At 45.0% G+C, this 23,457-nt stretch overlaps 1 protein-coding gene across 1 annotated transcript; it reads right to left on the bottom strand.

Annotated features, from left to right (window-relative positions):
- Window positions 1-77: 77 nt before the first annotated feature.
- c1qtnf6b (C1q and TNF related 6b) lies at window positions 78-21,627 on the bottom strand. Its single transcript, XM_083765036.1, has 3 exons — window positions 21,502-21,627; window positions 14,563-14,754; window positions 78-954 (listed from the first exon to the last, which is right to left on the bottom strand). The coding sequence occupies exons 2-3, from the start codon at window positions 14,741-14,743 to the stop codon at window positions 407-409; spliced, it is 729 nt and encodes a 242-aa protein (XP_083621162.1). The 5' UTR covers window positions 14,744-14,754; window positions 21,502-21,627; the 3' UTR covers window positions 78-406.
- Between the last annotated feature and the right edge of the window lie 1,830 nt (window positions 21,628-23,457).

The raw sequence follows: 23,457 nt of genomic DNA, 5'->3' as shown, positions 1-23,457 counted from the left end.
AAAACGAAAGAAAGCAGCAAATTAAATAAAATTAACACTCATCTTTTACTTTCTCTAATAACAACCTAAAACATGAACCTTGGTTGAAAAAAACTAAAGTTGTCCTTTAAGATTCATATAAGAAACATGAATTAATATTAGACATAGATATTGGGGAAATATAGTAACAAATTGTTTGTGATGAAGTAGTCCCCATTAAAGCACTCTCTCCTCCTTGCTTGATGAAAGTAAATCTGTTGTTTTATCGAGAGACATCCAGCTTCCCAACACCTCTTCTCTCTCTTGGAACAACACATACCTCAGAGAAAACCATTTTGGAATGTATTTTTTCCAATACCTAACCATTATGCAGATTAGCATTTGTCCTTTTTTTTTTTTTTTTAAACAGCTCAGGCGTAATCCGTCCTCACAGGAGGCTGGGCGCCACCAGGTTGCCATTGAAGGTGATGTAGATGTCCACGCCGTCGCTGTAGATGGCGTTCTCCCTCTCTCGCTTGTACAGCCTCACCCAGACCTCGTCGTTGAGCGCCAGGTTCAGCATGACGCTCTGGCTCTGCATGATGGACCTCTCGCTGGGCTGGGCGTACAGGATGACCTGCTCCTTGTCGTTGTGCATCAGGTGCAGGTAGGTCTCCTTGAAGTTCCACGTGTGTATGTTGATGTTGAACAGGTACACGCCCGGGACGTAGCAGTAGAACTTGCCCTTGAACATGTTGAAGTGCTCGTACAGGTTGACGAACACCGTGTCGAACACCATGGCCTGGTAGTAGTCCTCGCTGTGCAGAGACTTGCGTCGCCCCACCGAGAAGGCGGAGTGGGGTATCTTACAGGCGTCTCCCGGGGTACCCACGGGGCCCTTGCTGCCTTTAGGTCCCATGGGTCCTTGGGAACCACGGGTGCCGTCTGGACCTAGCTTGCCAGGAGTGCCTTTGTCTCCCCGGTCGCCTTTATCACCTGAGGGGACAAGAATAATCACATTATGTTATGCTGTGGTTTTAAAAATGTTTTGACCCACTAGCGGTGCATGGGGCTGTTAGATGGTCCAACCATCCGTCCAGCACTTTGGACCTTAGGTCCTAACTGTATACTCCTATACACACCTGTCACAACAGTTTAATTCAGTTGTGCCAAAGACTATACAACAGGAGATTGTCTATGGGCAGATAACTTGACGATGATCCCCCAATGCACAGCAAACTGTAAAGATCAATCAAACCATTATTGCATTTGGAAGTGTATTACACATGCTGAAATGTTTATATAATGAGTTTGCAAAAAAGAACAGGGCGGGATTCGGGAATATGGGAATACGGAGTGGGACAGTGTTGAAATACTATCCATAGTCTACTGCACGATGTGAAACTACCACAACTACAAAAAATGCTGAATTAATAAACAGCTTCAGCTGCTTTGACCACAGTTTTTCCAATATAATTGTAGTATTATATCTCTCTTACAATTTAGTCAAGTGGAACACTTGAGTAAATGTAAACGGGCTGCGAGTGCTGTGCTGACTCATCCCATCTCCCAGAGTTTAGAGATTAAATTAGATCCCATAGCCTGAGATGGTCGGCTGCAGTATCCAATAACTACCTAAACAGATTTCAATTCATATGTTACTCATTCCGACCAAAACTAAACGCATACAAAGGATCCACTTGTGTGTCCTCGCTCCAAGCTCTTTGGCTCCTCGACAAGCAAATTATAAACGGAGGTGTCAAACCGCCTTGTCTCTTCGGTTTTCTTCCGGTTATTTTGTGCTATTCCAATAAAAATGTCATCAAGTCTGTGAATTCAGCAGACAATGAACAGCTCTATTCACGCATTAAGCCCATGGGGCTCAATCCGTAGTAGACACTTTGTACTGCGGAGCTGGCAGCGTCAAGTCTGTTGCATGTCAGGTCCTACTGAGTTGGACATTTCCATACAACCCCTACGGTTAATGTCTAAATAAGTACTGTATAAGATCAGTTGCATTTGTGAAAGAAGCTTCTGTCTTGTCAGAAAATGATGTCAACTCATATAAATGTCATCTTCATTTGTGAACCTGAAACAAACTGTATTCAGAGAAAAGGTCACCAAAAGTTAAGCCAGCAAGCACCTGAACATGCGTGCACTAGTGCACGCACAGACAAGCAAGCACACATTCAGGGCTCATTAATTCATTCCCTTTACTATTTTTAGTTTGTTTTCTTTTTTTGTGATGCATTAAAAGTAGTAGTAAGTAAAGATAGTCTTGACTTGACGCATGTGCTCCAACCAAAGGACATTATGCATTACTTTAAATGTTTTAGAAAAGTGTTGCTCATTGTGGAACTTGAAAAAACATCCGTCATGCTTTGCGTTAAAACCCAGATGTGTAGAAACTACTGTTGAAAGTAAGTACACAAACTATTCTGTGTGAATGTGAAAGAGGACATTGGTGAACTGTTGACATATTGCATGCATGTTCCCAAATAAACCTCAGGGATTCATACATTTCAACAATTAAACAAAACAGATAATATTGGTGAGCATAACTTGGTGTTGGACAACATGTGTGTATGTGAATACATGTTTTCCCTGATTTGTCTAGTTATGGAATTGGTTTAATCTAAACCATTGAAACTGGACCTAATGCTGTGGGTCTGACTCCGGTATCTGACTGAGCAGCCCTCACAATCAGCTTTTAACACCTCTGCTCTGCATGACTAATCCACGCTGGAAAGCTATAAGACCAAGACCTCTAGGCTTCCATGACCAACGGCATCAGAGGATACTGGACTACTCGCCCCGGTGCTTGCCCGTTTTTCCTCCCGGAATTTTCCCCAGTGAGGGGGATAACTTTGTAATATGCTATTGGCTGTTTGTATTCTTTTTGGAAAAATATAAAAAGATACTCCTGTGGAAAGGCTATATTATATTACTTATGTTGACCCTATAAACAATTTAGTATTATTTAGTATATGTAAGGTTTTGCCCCCTCAAATGGTACCTCGTCAGATAATCCCCACATATCCTACAACAACTTCTGTGAACAGACTATAGTAGCTTTTCATAAATTATATTTGTACTTAGGCTGTTCTGCTGTCATGAAAGTTTATAGTTAGAGAAATTCAAAGTCCAGCCGTCTGCTGTCCAGCCTCTCACTGGGGAAAATTCTGGGAGGAAAACAGAAACGGGGCGAGTAGTCTTGTTACCGCATCAGAGCCCTCGGTTTCACAGAGACGTAGGTTAACGGAGGTGATCTAGTGTAATCCTCCCCTAAACATATCCAAAATGGAGCCTTATTTGGTCAATTGTGACCAATGACCACAGAGCCCTGAGGAGGAATCAATTTCCCTCAACCAGTGAGTATCAAACCTTTCTAATTTTAACCCATTCTGGGTGTGCACCCATTTTGGTGTCAGCATCATGTTATGCTTTAGCTATTGAAAAATAGCAGATCTACAAGCTCATATCGAGCCACCGAGTGGCGCGCTACGAGCTTGTAGGTCTGCTATTTTTGAAAAAGAACGACTGACATTTTTAGAATCTGATCTCAGGTCAGAATGGGTTAATCAGACCAGTGTGTGTCCAGTGGAAACCTCGTATGAATCTGATCTCAGGTCAGAATGGGTTAAAGCCAAGGCTCCCAATTTGGTATGCTTCAACTCTGAGTGTACAAATGGACCAAAAGGGTCCATTTGGTTCTATTTGTACACTCTCAGAGTTACAGGACCCGTAAGAGTTGCTACACCTGATAACCATATACGGATGATCATTTGGCCCTCCAATCAAATGACAGCTTCAGGTCCTGTCTTGACACTGCTTCTCGCCACACATAGTTGAACTGATCCCAGTGTGAATGAAAATGCTCTCCCAGGCCGATGTCAGATTTGATGTTAATCACCAAGGATTAGGTTAGGATTTGGAAAAGAAAAACATCAACTGATCTATTCATGAGGTGTATTTGGCTCCATAATGGACCCACACTCCTCAAGAAGATATTATTAAATGATTTCACTTTGATGAAGTCACTCAAACTCAACACACCTACAGTATGAAGAAGGCCAAAAGCAAAACCTTTGCAGTGTCTTTGCTCCACCAGCATGCTGAATCGCTATACTCCACAGATTAGTGCCAGTTCAAATGTACTAGGTTGAGTACAGAATGTTATAGTTGTTTAGATTAACATTCTGTATGTTGTTAAATATACAGTATGATGCATTATGAAGTATCAACATGTCCATTCAGTTGTACTTGGACATGGATGAGCGTTCTGTTGGCTCCCTCTCACCGCGCTTATTGCAGATAATCACTACAATGCTGTGAGAGCAAACCACACACACACATGCATGTACAATACACACAAATACAGTTAATTTTGTTTGTTTTTATGTGTGTGTGTGTGTGTGTGTGTGTGTGTGTGTGTGTGTGTGTGTGTGTGTGAGTGTGAGTGTGAGTGTGAGTGTGAGTGTGAGTGTGAGTGTGAGTGTGAGTGTGAGTGTGAGTGTGAGTGTGAGTGTGAGTGTGTGCATGATTTCTGCCACATAAGCAGGTTGGGTGCCAGGTGAGAGAGCCTTCCTCCTCGCAGCACAGCTGCACATCAGTTATGCTGTATGCTGTAACATGCCCCAGGGGTTAGCACATTATGAAGAAATGGAGCTAAAAGGTCCTGTTTTCCACTAACTGCCTAGACTTACTGTATGCACAGAGAGAGAGAGAATGCGAGCGCGTGTGAGACAGAGGGCTGGATTTTGAAGGTGCGTTTTACCATGTTGTAATACATAAATTGGCCTCGCTCTGCGCACAATCGTATTATGAAAGCCTTATCGTCCCGTGTTGAACGCACACACATATGGCATACGACGTTCCTGAATATTTTAGCATTGTGGGAGTGTCCATATGTTAATTATTTTCGCTTTGCGCAATTTGCTATTAAGCCCCTTGACCTAAAAACACTCAGCGCATAACGATTAGACGTGGGTCTGACCACCTCATAAACGCAACAAGCACTGTTTGATTTGACACTTGAGCGGCTCTGGGAGGCTGCTGGAGTGTTGCCATGTCTGTTTATTATAAGCGGCTTCTTTTTCTGTAAAGTTGCTTGTAAATATTGGTAGTTGTACTAGTTGTGGTTGCTTTTCTTGTTTCTAAAGTGGTTATTTGGGCTTGTTGTTTAAACCAGTGATCCTCACACAGCACATTACCATGTCAAGGATCCCCAGATGAATGCATTTGCCCAACTAAGGACGGCTAATTCAAAAATTAAATAAAAAATTTCCAAGATTACTTTTGAAAATAGCAGATCTATACCAGCTCACAATGCATCACATTCATTCATTAAAACTATGAACTCTGATTGCAGGCGGATATATAATGATCATTATAACAATGTGCAAGAACATATTTAAAAAGATGGAAGAACCCTGTTGTAAACAAGTGTAATGCTTAATTAACTCACAGTTAACAGTCTTTGTATTGAGTTTGTGCTTGAAATGTAGGCCTACTGTAATTCTACAAACTGTTAATAAATATTTCAATCAATCAATCAATCAATTTTTTATTTTAATGTGTCATTAAAATTAATCTGGATATGGCAGACTCACTATCTAGAAAATAAAAACATGGCACTTCATTTAAAATAGGTTACAGACCCCTGTTATATGCGCTTCTTTTGGGATTATTGTTATAGACCTATTTAGTGGTTTCTATGCCTTTTTCTCAACCTTTAAAAAAAATAAAAACATCTCCATAATCCTTGGGAAGTTTGCTTTCATACGCTGTATCACACCCGATTCAAGTCTTCTTCAATAAAATGCTACGAGCGAAGACCATATACCATCGGGGCCACAGGCACAGCATTACAGCAGCATTCAACTCATTCCTTCATCGTGACTTGAATGAAATAAAATATAATAAACTTTATTTTATTGGTGTTTTTCAATATAAACTAATTATTTTGAGGCATAAAGGTGACAGCATGCAGTGCAATAGGAATAATTAACCCAAATGTGACAAAGTCATGTCATGTCTTCTATGGTGCCAGCCTGAAGAAATGTAATACCACGATCCCCAAAGTGCGCATTCCGTATGTGACATCAGCTGACTGGTAAAGAGAATAGTACGGACATGTTGATTGGGTACGTCTCAAACACTCCTTAAACACTCCCATGACTAATTCAAGGCCGTTTTGCGCAATCCACAGGGTGTCGAAAGCGCTTCTTAACATGCCCAAAATTGCTATATGACATTCCACACTAGCCTGGTTAATAAACCAGACTAATATCGCACGGACCGCGGGATATTAGTCTGGGGAGGCTCAGCTTGGATTTCATTTCCAGGGGGGGGCGGGTTGAAACATTTTCTCTTTGACGCAATTGGTCAGAGCTACTGTCAGTCAAAGGTCTCAAGCATTGAAAGTCACTGTACCAAAGCCCGCCCATATTGCATACCGTGTCCCGATTGGCCGCCCCATTTCTCTGGTGTAGGAAATGGGCGTACAATTGAGCCTCTCCAGACCGTAATCCGCCGGCAGGCAATTTATTTTTGCGAATGCCAAATCGGTCTGGTTTATTAACCAGGCTAATTCCACACGCCCCCAGCTCTAAAAACTGTAATATTATTGGAACTGGATAATCGACCTGAGAGACTCGTGCATGAACAGTTGTTTGCATGCGTGCAGACACAGTCAAAATGGATAGAGACTCTTAGAGAGAAAGAAATACTGTTTTTGTGCGCTAATATTGTGTGTTCTGTGTATGCTTTTACATGCCCACACGTGTGTGTGTGTGTGTGTGTGTGTGTGTGTGTGTGTGTGTGTGTGTGTGTGTGTGTGTGTGTGTGTGTGTGTGTGTGAATGGTGCATTTATTTAGTGCCTTTATCCAAGGCCCTTTACATAGATTGTGCATTGCATTCACACACACACATTCATATACACTGTGTGTGTGTGTGTGTGTGTGTGTGTGTGTGTGTGTGTGTGTGTGTGTGTGTGTGTGTGTGTGTGTGTGTGTGTTATTTTGAAGTCCACCAACTTCAACTTCGGGAATAGTGTTTATAGCTATCTAGCTATAAATCTCATGTGTTTATAGCAGACTCCTCACTCAAATGTCCACTTGCAGTTTGGGCAACTCCAAAGCAAACTCCACATGATGCCCCAACATTATATTTACCTGCCATAGGGTCAACGACCCCTTACCTCTGTGTCAGATCGGTGGTTAGACTGGCATATTGTCAGCCCCTTACCTCTGTGTCAGATCGGTGGTTAGACTGGCATATTTGCTGATACCGATATGACCCAATATGACCAAATAAGGACCGATCCGATAATTTTTCCGATACCGATACAGTATCGGGACATCTCTAGTGCAAAGCCATATTTGTTTTCTTCCTTATTCTTGCGTTAGAGTTCAGAGTGGTTGTAGGGTCAACAGCGGGTCAGAACAGATTTGGAGTCTCCACAAGGTCACCAGATAAAACAGATTAATGACACAGCATTTGGACTGCTCTGGTTGGCTCGGCCGCCGCCAACACACGCACATATTACATACACGTGTTTCCACAAAGCCCTGCTCCACTCTGATTGTGAGGCTTGGAAAGAACGTCTGCTTTCATGCCTTTCCGCCTCTCTCTCTCTCTCTCTCTCTCTCTCTCTCTCTCTCTCTCTGTCTCTCTCCTTCTCACTGGCTCTAGGAAACTTGGATGCACTACACACACACACACACACACACACACACACACACACACACACACACACACACACACACACACACACACACGTGTCACACACTATGTACGTGTGTGCATGTAAACGCACACACAGAACACACAATATTGCAACAAATTGGCCCTTAATCATCCTGGTTACTAGATAAAAGCAAAGCAGATGTAACTCATACATGCTGTCACAGGCTTGGCCGCGTTGTCTGGGTTTATTGTGAGAGCAGTAAATTGATCATATTTCAGAATGCCATGTTCGTGCAAAGTACCGTCCAACTTGCTACTGCAACCATAGCTAACCATCATTTTGTTTCTTTCTTTTTTGTTGCCCTTCTAGTGATGGTGCTCTGACAGTGGTGTTTCATTATGTTCTGTCAGTGTTCATGGTTCCAGTGGCGTGCACAGATAGACACTAGGGGGTGCTAGAGCACCCCCTGCCCTTTTGGCAATTTTGCTCTTAAAAAAAAAAAAAGTAGTTATGTTTGTAGTGTGTGGACCATGCGGTGACATTGATCAAATCTTGATAAAAAAACGCTTCTACTATATTATTTAGGCCCCCCACAATCTAAAGCTATGTTTCTATGTCAGTGGTTCTTCGATTAAAGAAAAATAGCAGACCTACAAGCTCGTAGCGCGCCACTCGGTGGCGCGCTACGAGCTTGTAGGTCTGCTATTTTTCAATAGCTAAAGCACCAAAATCGGTTCCCGCCCCCAAAATGCGCTGCACAAGGTGCCCCTTTTTTTACTTGAGCACCTGCCCCTCTAAATGTCTGTGCACGCCACTGATTGGTTCCATGCGTTGCCTATGGTGAAGATCGAGACATCGCTGCAGCAGGAGACAGAAAAAACAACCAAAAGTGTGATGTGGGCGTGGAGTCGACTAGGCATATACACACACACACACACACACACACACACACACACACACGGATATTCATATTCTGTGAATGTTTGAGAGGTGTACACACACACACACACCCAATTAATGAAACAAATATTGTGAAAAAGAATCACACCTGTGTGAAGTGAGGGGCGCTCTTATCATTATACATCAACATACATCATCTCATTCCGGCCAGTCACAATCTGTCTGGCCAATTGCTTTGTCTCAAAAACTTTGATTAACACAATTCATGCTCCCTCCAGATGAAGAACTATTTTGATATTAGCGAATATAGCAATCCAATGAACTGTTTGTACTCTAGCACCACCCTCAGGCCAACCTTTACATTTTCATCCCCATAGTGGTGAGGCTGAGGTGGTGAAGTTTCCTCTCTGGTCTGTGTGACAGCCTGTCTGTGTGACAGCCCCAGAGCCTGTCTGTGTGACAGCCCCAGAGCCTGTCTGTGTGACAGCCCCAGAGCCTGTCTGTGTGACAGACAGCCCCAGAGCCTGTCTGTGTGACAGCCCCAGAGCCTGTCTGTGTGACAGCCCCAGAGCCTGTCTGTGTGACAGCCCCAGAGCCCGTCTGTGTGACAGCCCCAGAGCCCGTCTGTGTGACAGCCCCAGAGCCTGTCTGTGTGACAGCCCCAGAGCCTGTCTGTGTGACAGCCCCAGAGCCCGTCTGTGTGACAGCCCCAGAGCCCGTCTGTGTGACAGCCCCAGAGCCTGTCTGTGTGACAGCCCCAGAGCCTGTCTGTGTGACAGCCCCAGAGCCTGTCTGTGTGACAGCCCCAGAGCCTGTCTGTGTGACAGCCCCAGAGCCTGTCTGTGTGACAGCCCCAGAGCCCGTCTGTGTGACAGCCCCAGAGCCTGTCTGTGTGACAGCCCCAGAGCCTGTCTGTGTGACAGCCCCAGAGCCTGTCTGTGTGACAGCCCCAGAGCCTGTGGCCTTTCCTCCCTGGTCTGTGTGACAGACCCAGAGCCTGTGGCCTTTCCTCTCTGGTCTGTGTGACAGCCCCAGAGCCTGTGGCCTTTCCTCCCTGGTCTGTGTGACAGACCCAGAGCCTGTCTGTGGCCTTTCTGTGTGTTGACATTAAGGCTATGTAAAGAAGGAAAGGAAATGTACGACGTCACTTTCCTGGTCAGGCAATTCCAGCTGGCAGATACATAGATCGCACTGGGAGGGAAAATAGTGCTGAACATTTGATGGAATTATTGCACTCAAGTCAATGAGAGACGAACATATGATATCACACACGTGTTACGTCACTTCACATGGGTGTGATTTTGTCCTTTTTGATATACATATATATATATTATATTGAGGTGTCTAGACGGCACAGAATAAGTTTAGTAGATGCAGTAAGTACTTTATGTGCTGACATCATGAGATGATCAACAGCCTGATTAACCAGCAGTTCTCACCATAGATACCTCAATAGAGCACCGAAGTCTGACGTCACTTTCAGTAGAGGGCGTCAGTCCCCAGGTTCATGTATTTGTTTAGTCTGACGTCACTTTCAGTAGAGGGCGTCAGTCCCCAGGTTCATGTATTTGTTTAGTCTGACGTCACTTTCAGTAGAGGGCGTCAGTCCCCAGGTTCATGTATTTGTTTAGTTGCATTGAAATCCCCATTGAGGCGATTTTAGATCGCTTCATATAAGAACTGTGTTTGAAAAATAAACATGTCACCCCGGCCGCTTCACTCATATGGATATGAAGAATCAACTGACTGAGAGAAAACGCTAATGTTACTGCTGCTGAATGAGTTAGATTTTCGCTAGAAGCAGACTGTATCATATTATGAGTGACTGACTGTTGCAAACGATACAGAGACACCTCCCTGACAATAACGCCGAGACAGCTTGTTTATTTTTGGACCACAACGCTTATAGTAGACGATATTAAGATCACCCCATGTTATTCTCCATAGAGAAATTACTTCCGCGAACCAGGGGAATCGAAGGGATGAGCGAGTTACAGGACTTCGGTGCTCTATAGAATTGTGTGCATATCTAAAAACAGGAGATCAGATCATATAACGCATGATTGGTTTCATTTTTGGTTTTATTTTCCTGAACTGATTGTCTGACAAAGGTCAAAATATAGTTTTTTCACCCGCTTGTCCACCTGGATCTCATTGATATCAATGCATTCCGTCAACCTCCAGTTCGCCTCCCAGGTGCGGCAAATGGCTGCATGCCATGGCGTACAATGTTTCTATTCCTTTACATAGCCGTGTGTGTGTGCGCGTGTGTGCGCATGTGTTTGTGCGTGCACGCTCAGTCTGCATACGTGTGTGTCTGTGTGCGTGCGTGCGTGTGTGTCTGCGTGCGTGTGTGTCTGTGTGCGTGCGTGTGTGTCTGCGTGTGTATGATTGTGCAGGTAAATGGTAAATGGTGCATTTATATAGCGCCTTTATCCAAGGCGCTTTACAGAGATTGTGCATTACATTCACCCATTCACACACACATTCATACACCGATGGCAGCGGAAACCATGCAAGGCACCAACTAGCACATCGGGAGCAATTAGGGGTTCAGTGTCTTGGTCAAGGACACTTCGACAGTAACTCTGGGGGAGCCCGGGTTCGAACTGGCAACCTTACGGTTACCATCCAGGCACTCTACCCCTGAGCCACCGCCGCCCCTGGTCTTTGGCTGGGTTGAAGCCGAGGTGCCTTTGAGGTAATTGGGAGCACCTGGCCACTGTTTCCCTTTGTTCAGCCTGTGTGTCCTTACAGCCATCACCCAGATAAGCTCCCTTTTTACTCTGACTGACACCTCACATCACACTGCATCAACACCCTCTGGTACACCACTGGTCCTCCTGACTAACACACCTCACATCACACTGCATCAACACCCTCTGGTACACCACTGGTCCTCCTGACTAACACACCTCACATCACACTGCATCAACACCCTCTGGTACACCACTGGTCCTCCTGACTAACACACCTCACATCACACTGCATCAACACACTCTGGTACACCACTGGTCCTCCTGACTAACACACCTCACATCACACTGCATCAACACCCTCTGGTACACCACTGGTCCTCCTGACTAACACACCTCACATCACACTGCATCAACACCCTCTGGTACACCACTGGTCCTCCTGACTAACACACCTCACATCACACTGCATCAACACACTCTGGTACACCACTGGTCCTCCTGACTAACACACCTCACATCACACTGCATCAACACACTCTGGTACACCACTGGTCCTCCTGACTAACACACCTCACATCACACTGCATCAACACACTCTGGTACACCACTGGTCCTCCTGACTAACACACCTCACATCACACTGCATCAACACCCTCTGGTACACCACTGGTCCTCCTGACTAACACACCTCACATCACACTGCATCAACACCCTCTGGTACACCACTGGTCCTCCTGACTAACACACCTCACATCACACTGCATCAACACACTCTGGTACACCACTGGTCCTCCTGACTAACACACCTCACATCACACTGCATCAACACACTCTGGTACACCACTGGTCCTCCTGACTAACACACCTCACATCACACTGCATCAACACCCTCTGGTACACCACTGGTCCTCCTGACTAACACACCTCACATCACACTGCATCAACACACTCTGGTACACCACTGGTCCTCCTGACTAACACACCTCACATCACACTGCATCAACACACTCTGGTACACCACTGGTCCTCCTGACTAACACACCTCACATCACACTGCATCAACACCCTCTGGTACACCACTGATCCTCCTGACTAACACACCTCACATCACACTGCATCAACACCCTCTGGTACACCACTGATCCTCCTGACTAACACACCTCACATCACACTGCATCAACACACTCTGATACACCACTGATCCTCCTGACTAACACACCTCACATCACACTGCATCAACACCCTCTGGTACACCACTGGTCCTCCTGACTAACACACCTCACATCACACTGCATCAACACCCTCTGGTACACCACTGGTCCTCCTGACTAACACACCTCACATCACACTGCATCAACACCCTCTGGTACACCACTGGTCCTCCTGACTAACACACCTCACATCACACTGCATCAACACCCTCTGGTACACCACTGGTCCTCCTGACTAACACACCTCACATCACACTGCATCAACACCCTCTGGTACACCACTGGTCCTCCTGACTAACACACCTCACATCACACTGCATCAACACCCTCTGGTACACCACTGGTCCTCCTGACTAACACACCTCACATCACACTGCATCAACACCCTCTGGTACACCACTGGTCCTCCTGACTAACACACCTCACATCACACTGCATCAACACCCTCTGGTACACCACTGGTCCTCCTGACTAACACACCTCACATCACACTGCATCAACACCCTCTGGTACACCACTGGTCCTCCTGACTAACACACCTCACATCACACTGCATCAACACCCTCTGGTACACCACTGGTCCTCCTGACTAACACACCTCACATCACACTGCATCAACACCCTCTGGTACACCACTGGTCCTCCTGACTAACACACCTCACATCACACTGCATCAACACCCTCTGGTACACCACTGGTCCTCCTGACTAACACACCTCACATCACACTGCATCAACACCCTCTGGTACACCACTGGTCCTCCTGACTAACACACCTCACATCACACTGCATCAACACCCTCTGGTACACCACTGGTCCTCCTGACTAACACACCTCACATCACACTGCATCAACACCCTCTGGTACACCACTGGTCCTCCTGACTAACACACCTCACATCACACTGCATCAACACCCTCTGGTACACCACTGGTCCTCCTGACTAACACACCTCACATCACACTGCATCAACACACTCTGGTACACCACTGGTCCTCCTGACTAACACACCTCACATCACACTGCATCAACACCCTCTGGTACACCACTGGTCCTCCTGACTAACACACCTCACATCACACTGCATCAACACCCTCTGGTACACCACTGGTCCTCCTGACTAACACACCTCACATCACACTGCATCAACACCCTCTGGTACACCACTGGTCCTCCTGACTAACACACCTCACATCACACTGCATCAACACCCTCTGGTACACCACTGGTCCTCCTGACTAACACACCTCACATCACACTGCATCAACACACTCTGGTACACCACTGGTCCTCCTGACTAACACACCTCACATCACACTGCATCAACACCCTCTGGTACACCACTGGTCCTCCTGACTAACACAGTCACACCTCCATGTATTTGTCTCATTTTTTGTGAAACGTTTGACGGAAAGAAATGACTCCTCGTATAGGAATATACCTACAAATCTTGTTTTCCAGCAGACATTCTTAGTTAAAACAAAGAGAGAGAATATGTTGTGTATTCTCTTCATCTTGGACGTGGCCGGCATCCATTATATGTACCCACACCGCACCCTACCACAGTGCACTGCTAGACATGATGGGATCATCAAGGTACATAATAACCCATTCTGACCTGAGATCAGATTCATACGAGGTTTCCACTGGACACACACTGGTCTGATGAACCCATTCTGACCTGAGATCAGATTCTAAAAAATGTCAGTCGTTCTTCGATTTTTCAAAAAATAGCAGACCTACAAGCTCGTATCGCGCCACTCGGTGGCGCGATATGAGCTTGTAGATCTGCTATTTTTAAATAGCTAAAGCATAAGATGATGCCGACACCAAAATGGGTGCCCGTTCAGAATGGGATAAGGTCAGTGCACTAACAAGCCACCATGGGAACCCCATCACTAAAAAGTCACTGAAGAGAAAAAAGCAGAGAAAGTGAGGAGCAGCAGACAGACAGGGAGGAGCAGCAGACAGACAGGGAGCAGCAGACAGACAGGGAGCAGCAGACAGACAGGGAGTATACAGTAATCAGACTAGTCACCTTCCTATGTCATGTCGTACTGAATGTTCCCATGCAGAGCGGGCGGGTCGGTTCTGGTCGCGTACCTTTGAGGATGGTCATGTTGATGACGGTGCGGAGCTCCGGTATATTGTTCACGGTGGAGGACGCCGCCGGCGGCTCCAGGTGATCGCAGCACCGCCGGCATATTCTGGCGGGAGGCCGGGAGGGGACACAGTGGGCCAGGAGGGGGAGGAGCAATACCACAGACAGACACGCCTGCAACATGGCTATCACACCTGGGGAGGGGAGAGAGAAAGCACGACAGAGGGAGAGAAGGGGAGAAAAATGGGTAATGGGTTGGTGGGATCTAGCCTGGTGGTGGAACCACTCCACCCTGCTAGACAAAATGTGCATTCTGCCAGAAGGGAGAGTCTGGTCTCTCTCGGGCAGAGACGATGTACTCCGAACAGTGGCGTGCACAGATAGACACTAGGGGGTGCTAGAGCACCCCCTGCCCTTTTGGCAATGTGCTCTTTAAAAAAAAAAAAAAAAGTTTTATTTTTCTTTCTTAATTTGTAGTGTGGACCATGCGGTGACATTGATCCAATCTTGATAAAAAACGCTTCTACTATATTATTTAGGCCCCCACAATCTAAAGCTATGTTTCTATGTCAGTGGTTCTTCGATAAATAGCGATAAATAGCAGACCTACAAGCTCGTAGCGCGCCACTCGGTGGCGCGCTACGAGCTTGTAGGTCTGCTATTTATCAATAGCTAAAGCACCAAAATGGGTTCCCGCCCCAAAATGCGCTGCACAAGGTGCCCTTTTTTTCACTTGAGCACCTGCCCCTCTAAATGTCTGTGCACGCCACTGACTCCGAACCTATTCTGGTCGGAGCGATTTGCGTCCGTAATGCGGCTCAACTCATGGGGGGCCCGGCGGGCGGGCGGCCCGCATATCAAACTAGAGGTCCTTGAAATTAAAAATATTGAGAATGACTGGCGTACAGTAGGCTATTTCCTGTCTCTGACATTAGTGTAGCTCAATTGCCTTCATGTGAGAGTGAGATTGGGAGGTTGGGGTTCGAGTCACACCAAAGAAGACTACAGTAGTATACAAATGTGACCCAGCATCAATGGTTGTAGTGGGGGTGACATACAGGGGCTGTACTGTACATCATGACTGGGGCTGTACTAGAAATAGAGTAGAGAAATATACCTACAAAACATGACTCCTCTATTTTGTTTTTTTTCCAGCAGACATTCTTAGTTAACCCATTCTGACCTGAGATCAGATTCATACGAGGTTTCCGCTGGACACACACTGGTCTGATTAAAACAAAGAGAGAGAATATCGTGTGTACGTACGACACAAATGTTGATATTCTCTCCATCTTGGACGTGGGCCATCCATTATGTACCCACACACACTGTTGAATATGAAAATATCGATAGTAACGAAACTCCGCCATATATAGGGCAGCAGAGAGGGCACACTTTGCCAGCCTTTCTGCCTCGTCTTTGGGGCGGGCATCCAAAGTTATCGAAACCCTACGACAAGTCTTGCACTGTTGCTTAATATGTTAAAGTGCTCTCTGTAGTTGTTCTCCTGCATGTGCCTGGAAGTCCACCCGTTGCTATTCCGGGGTTATTCCGACAGCGGACGGACATACCACTGGAAGGCCGCCGGGTCTATATTGCCTCTCTTCCCAGTAAGGTGTTCATGGGAGAGGGTTAGGTCTAAGCCAAATTCCAATATCCAGAATCTCGGCCACTCGCTCACTCACACTCGCTCCCTCCAGCATGGTGGTGTTACGGTGAAATTGGTGACCTGCTGAAATATGTGAAAATCTTGCAGACATCACATAATGTCAGTGTCCGAATGAAAATCGTTGCAGTTTGTTCATTAGCAAAGTTCAACCTAGCGGTATTCAGGCCACATATTTAAAGACCTCCATGTAGTTGTGTGAAGTCCACAAGATGGTAACATATTTCGGCAGGTCACAAATTTCACCATCATTTGCCATGCTGGAGTGAGCGAGTGGCCGGGATTTTGGGGTATTGGAATTTGGCTATAGAGGTAGAGGAGGGGCCGTCAGGTAGCGTTGTCGTAGATTTCACTGGTGCAAATGCATCTACTTCATTGACGACGGAGCAGTTTAACGTCATGTCCAGGATACACACACACACACACACACACACACACACACACACACACACACACACACACACACACACACACACAGCCCATGGCTTCTTATACCTGCATCTGTTAGTCTGAGCGACAATGCACATGGTTTTAGTTAACTGTCAAATTAGCACACACACACACACACACACACACACACACACACAGTCTTCATACAGAGTGTGGTAATAGAGTTTGGCAGGGAAATGGACACAGTGGGAGCTGTAACCAATCACTGAGTTACATCATCGGGCTGAGGGGTTAGCGTGAGGAGAGAAGAGAACCTCCTTCTCACTGTGAGCAGGACCCCAGGGACCCCCAGGGACCCCAGGGACCCCCAGGGACCCCAGGGACCCCTGTGGACCCCAGGGACCCCCTGTGGACCCCAGGGACCCCCAGGGACCCCAGGGACCCCTGTGGTCCGCAAGGATCTCAGGGGTCCCTGAGATGCAAATAAAGATGGGGTCCATGCGCCTCATGCATATCAAATGGTAACAAGAAGACTCGCCCCGGTGCGTGCCCGTTTTTCCTCCCGGAATCTTCCCCAGTGAGGGGGATAACTTTGTAATATGCTATTGGCTGTTTGTATTCTTTTTGGAAAAATATAAAAAGATACTCCTGTGGAAAGGCTATATTATATTACTTATATTGACCCTATAAACAATTTAGTATTATGTAAAGTTTTGCCCCCTCAAATGGTACCTCGTCAGATAATCCTCACATTATCCTACAACAACTTCTGTGAACAGACTTCACTGTAGTAGCTTTTCATAAATTATATTTGTACTTAGGCTGTTCTGCTGTCATGAAAGTTTATAGTTAGAGAAATTCAAAGTCCAGCCGTCTGCTGTCCAGCCTCTCCCACCCCTCACTGGGGAAAATTATGGGAGGAAAACAGAAACGGGGTGAGTCATCTTGTATTCTATCAAATTGGGGTCCTGGAAATGAAAAGAGAGTACAGTGGTATAGTTGACAATATCGAATTCTTGGATATCTGAGGTCTTTTAGAGTTAGACGACAGTGTTGTTCAATAACTACATCATCAACATTTAGGAGCCCTGAATCCATGGACTACATTTCCTTGAAATTAGTGGGATATGTCTGAAGTATAATGGAGACCATGAGGTCATTGAGTCCCCAATTAGTTTTAGTTTTTTTTCCCCCATTATTGCTGTTTTTCTGAGAAAGAGAAGTTGTTGTTTTAAAGGTTCCATCTGTACAATATGTCCAGAATAGGGACACCAGGTTGAAAGAGCCTTGCGTCCTCAATGATTTTAGTATTATTAATATAACTTACAATAAACAAATACAATAAATGATATTTCCTGGCTAAATATTGAGGATAACACACACAAGTTATAAAGCTAATATTACCATGTGGCCCTTAACCCATTCTGACCGGGCACCCATTTTGGTGTCAGCATCATGTTATGCTTTAGCTATTGAAAAATAGCAGATCTACAAGCTCATATCGCGCCACCGAGTGGCGCGCTACAAGCTTGTAGGTCTGCTATTTTTTGAAAAATCGAAGAACGACTGACATTTTTAGAATCTGATCTCAGGTCAGAATGGGTTAATCAGACCAGTGTGTGTCCAGTGGAAACCTCGTATGAATCTGATCTCAGGTCAGAATGGGTCAACAGTCTGGGAGATTTGTGGAAAATGACCGCTGTACTTTCTAGCCTATAGATCTGCAAATCAGACCACTCCAAACAGTGACTCTGCACCCTGTTCAAAATGTACTGTATATATGCATAACAAGTGGGGTGTGTAGTGTAGCTGAAAGTAGGGATGCACCGATCCGGCTTTTTGGCATTCGATACCGATTTCGATACATGGGGGTCCAGTATCTGCCGATACAGAGTACCGATCCGATACCCCCCACAAAGAAACGTAATAACCTATTAAGCTGTATGCCTCACTGTGTGGAGCCTGGAATCATTATTTTGTATAAGGCAACATCAAGGCTTGACTTAAACATTACTTTCCCAACTTTGTAAAACAAAATGTAACAAACACAGATATAAATGCACTGAATTATTTATTAAATAACTGTGCAACAATTAGACCAGGTTAATGTGTGCGCAGGCTAGCCTGGCTGCATTCCACATGTTATACTGTCAATACTACACTGCTGTGTCACAGAGGAGGTAGAGTTGTTTTCATACTGTAATTACACATAATTATCGGATCGGATCGGATCGGATAATGGATCGGCCACCGATCCGATACCAGATCTAGAATTTTAGCCTGGATCGGCGCCGATCTCCGATACGAGTATCGGATCGGTGCATCCCTAGCTGAAAGAACGTGTGGTTGCTCGACAAAGTCTTTATTTAAGTAAGTAAGTAAGCCTTTATGTAGGCACAAAGAATGCCAGCTGTGAACATATGTTACCATGTCATGTGTGAGAGGCAGGCATACCGTATGGCAGAGGATGTAGTCAGCTAAATATCTTGAATTCTCTGGATTACACGTACTGCTGTATTGGAAACATACAGACTGAGAAATGTGGTTCAAGAGTGGAGTACTTTAACCCATTCTGACCTGAGATCAGATTCATACAAGTTTTCCGCCGGACACACACTGGTCTGATTAACCCATTCTGACCTGAGATCAGATTATAAAAATGTCAGTCGTTCTTCGATTTTTTCAAAAATAGCAGACCTACAAGCTCGTATCGCGCCACTCGGTGGCGCGATATGAGCTTGTAGATCTGCTATTTTTAAATAGCTAAAGCATAACATGATGCTGACACCAAAATGGGTGCCCGGTCATTGTTTCCAAGAGTCAAGGCTGTGTAATTATATTGTATTGATTTTGATTTAATCCTATAGGGCACACTAATCAACCCTGGCTTTATGTCATGATTGCAGATGACAGTTTCCAGATGACTAGGAGGCATAATCAGTACAAATTAAAACAAAGTATTTCTTCTTGTCTCCCTGAAAACCTCAACTTGGTTTATGTTTTATTGGTGGTTTATACTGGTTTATGATGCTGCTGTGCCCAACCCTTAATTCCCCCTGTTGAAAATAGCTGATCTGCAAGTTCACAACACAAAGTACAATGCGTTGTGAATTTGTGCAGATGAGCTATTTTTGGCACACACATCATTTATGCTCCCCTCAGCTGTGTCCTTTGGAACTGCAATAACATAAGAATATAATAGGCCTAATATAGGAAACCCAAGTTTAATGCTTTATATTGGTGTGTAGAGAGACAGGAAACCTAGAGCAGAGTGAGGAGAGACATGCTATAGACCAGTTAGTTCTCAAACTTTTTCCTGTCAAGAAGTTCTAAATGAATGTTGATTTGGACCCCCATCTGCATGAGCCCATACAAGATTTGTAGTGTAAAAACAGCTGTCAAAGATATTCAAACATTTTCGAGATTAATTTTTATACATAGCCGCTGTATAGGCCAGGGTTATAAAGTGGTTAAACCTATTTTGATATTAACTCATTTTGCTGGGGACCTCCTGGAACCCACTGAAGGACCCCATGGGGTGCCCCGGACCCCACTTTGAGAACCCCTGCCTTAGACTTCGGACCACCATAACTTGAGTGTACAAATGAAACGTGTCCATTTGGGTTCCATTTGTACACTCTCAGAGTTACAGACCCATAAGGGTCTGATTGGTTTCTAAGTTTGCTGGGGACCCCCTGGAGCCCCCTCAAGGGGTCCCCGCACCCCTCCACCGTGCACTGCTGCCAGGTATACATAATAAGGTCAGTGGTCTAAGGGCCGATTCATACTCCTATTTTAGAGCCGAATAAAAGTCGGTTCGGCGCTGTAGAGCCTACAATTTGACGTCATTTGAGGTTCGGGGGGGGGGGGCGGGTACCGTGCTAAAGTCGGCTCTTCGGTGCTACTGAAAATTTCTGACGAGCCGAAATCATTTCGGCACTACAGCGCCGAAACAGCGAGTATGAATCGGCCCTAAGTCTAACAAGCCACCATGGGCACCGGCCCACCCAAATCACTATACTTTGCTAAATCTGCAAATAGACAATTAAGACAGGATGGGGAGTAGAGATGAGACAGATAAAGAGACATGGAGACATGGAGAGAGAGAGGTTCTCTGGGGCTTTGCAGTGCTGGAGAAGAATGTTAACAGTAGTTTGATGGATAGAGCATGGCTGTGTGTGTTTATCCCATTCAGTTTTTCTCTCTGTGTGTCTTGCACTGTGTTAAGAAGATAAAAAGAGTTCAAAGTTTCAGACTATGGAGTTCCACCACAATCACAACCAGAGATGAATTCCACTCACTCAGCATGTCAGCAATATCGATTCTTGAACATAAATTATCTATTATGCTCTTTTTACGCACGTTTAATTCACTGTACGAAATGTGAAATAAAATTATTCATATAGGCACACGACCATTCACACAGATGAGAACAAAGACGAAAACGCTTAATTGTGGGCTGCAATGTTAATGAATGACAGCTAACTCCCTGCAGGAAACGATGGATTAAGGAGCCACGTCTGCAAAGTCGAATCAGTTTGGCAATTGTCACTAGTCCAATGAGCCAAATAAAGAACACACGTAGCCTATCTGCATGTAAACGGTCATAGATCGTTCTTCGAGTATGACAGTTGAGAACAACTTCTCAAATATGCATGCTGCTAAAAACACTGCTGTGCGACTTTATCGTGAACAACGTTTCTCTGAGCTATAATACAAAAAAGTCAAAGACTGCGCTTTTGAAAGCTTGGCGAGCAGCGCGCCTCCTTGGGCACTTTTCCAACTGCTTTTGTTGTAGACGTGTCGGTGTCAATAAATGTTTTTTTTTTTTTTTAAATGACGCTGCTATAAGGTTGAAATGATGTCAAAATGTTTAGTCACTTACCTTGTTGACTTTCATACGGCAGCGGTGTTCTCGCAAAGTAAATTAGACAGCTGCTTGTTTGTCAAACAGCTGGAAGCCCCCGGTGTGACAGAAGTTGTGCGCACGTTGCACATTGTCTCCCCCCCCCTCCCTCCCTCTCTCTCCCTCCCTCTCTCTCTCTCTCTCTCTCTCTCTCTCTCTCTCTCTCTCTCTCTCTCTCTCTCTCTCTCTCTCTCTCTCTCTCTCTCTCTCTCTCTCTCTCTCTCTCTCTCTCTCTCTCTCTCTCTCTCTCTCTCTGTGCTCTTTAGCCTCCCAGCTCTTCTCTTCAACTTTCTTTCTTTCTCGTTTTTTCATCAGCTGCTTATAATCCTTCCTCCTCCATATTCCTCCCAACCTGCCAATCACCATTACTACAAAAATAGACGAGTGGGAAAACTAAGCAGACATGTAATAAGTAGTAGCAGCTCATGTTCTCTCTCTACATCCATAATGTTGACAGTTAATGAATGGGGGGATAGCCTGGCTATAATGCTCTCCATCTGACCAACATGTGTTCCAAAGATAACTACAGTATTTCTCATAAACCTATACCTGCAGGTTGACCATAAATCTCTCTCTTTCTGATCTTGTCATATTTTCTCAGATCAACACTCTGTAATTTAGCTTCTCTGTGGCAGGGACGGTAGCACGAATACCGGAAGACTCGACCCGGTGCTTGCCCTTTTTTCCTCCCGGAATTGTCACCAGTGAGGGGGATAACTTTGTAATATGCTATTGGCTGTTTGTATTCTTTTTGGAAAAATATAAAAAGATACTCTTGTAGAAAGGCTATATTATTTTACTTATATTGACCCTATAAACAATTTAGTATTATTTAGTATATGTAAGGTTTTGCCCCCTCAAATGGTACCTCGTCAGATAATCCCCACATATCCTACAACAACTTCTGTGAACAGACTTCACTGTAGTAGCTTTTCATAAATTATATTTGTACTTAGGCTGTCTGCTGTCATGAAAGTTTATAGTTAGAGAAATTCAAAGTCCAGCCGTCTGCTGTCCAGCCTCTCCCACCCCTCACTGGGGAAAATTCTGGGAGGAAAACAGAAACGGGGCGAGTCTTCTTGTTACCGGTAGCACGAGTGTGCGCAACATTTTGGGGCTTTTTCAGGGTTTTTTTTATCATCTTTTTGACTTAAAGCTGCATTAAGCAATAATATGTTAACATTTTAATGACTTTCTTTTGGTATTCAAACAGCCAGCAATGAGCAAAACGCTCCCAAACAAAATGTAGTCTCTGTGACATCATCTAGGGGCCACAATCTGCATTCAAAGATGTTCCTACAGAAGCTTTGCATTGGTCGAAGCAGGAAACCTGGTCGAAATGACTAACCAATCAGGAAGTACTAGACAGGAAAATCAACCAATGACATTAAAGCTTTTAGGCAGTTTTCCTGAAGGGCCCGGCTAATTTGGACCTGCTCTGTGGATCAATATAAACCCCAAAATGTAATTAACATTTCATACCCTGTCGTTTGTACAACAACATTTCCCAGTGTGACTATAGCAATTAGCTTATGCCGCTTGTAGACACATAACACTGGGGTTGAATCAGTTCACATCCTGTTAGAAGTTCTTTTTTGCAATGGTTGGCATTTTTCCATATTCTGAGCCTTGGCAGTGAGCCTATATATATACTTCACTCTGGCCTCTAATTGGTTAAAAGTCCCTATGCTCACATACAGTGCATTTATTTGGAAGTAATTACATAGAACAACATTCCTCCCCGTTAAGAAGTTTCTGCCAGCTGCACTTGATCAGTGAAATGCTTCAGTGAATCCTTAAGCCATGCTACATTTACAGCAACAGGTAATAAACCACAACTCATTATTGGACAGTATACTATATTGTAGGACACCGTACACGCACGCATGCACACACACACACACACACACACACACACACACACACACACACACA

The sequence above is a fragment of the Protomyctophum parallelum genome (genome assembly GCF_964188405.1).
Source record: "Protomyctophum parallelum genome assembly, chromosome: 5".
NCBI classification, from domain to species: domain Eukaryota; kingdom Metazoa; phylum Chordata; class Actinopteri; order Myctophiformes; family Myctophidae; genus Protomyctophum; species Protomyctophum parallelum.
Note: the sequence above shows the minus strand (reverse complement) of the source record. Positions and strands in the feature narration are given on the sequence as shown.

Excerpts from the sequence above, each read along its gene's own strand:
- c1qtnf6b (XM_083765036.1), bottom strand. The coding sequence starts at position 14,743 with ATGTTGCAGGCGTGTCTGTCTGTGGTATTGCTCCTCCCCCTCCTGGCC. Across the intron at positions 955-14,562 it reads CAACATGACCATCCTCAAAG|GTGATAAAGGCGACCGGGGA; the intron begins GTACGCGACCAG and ends TTGTCCCCTCAG.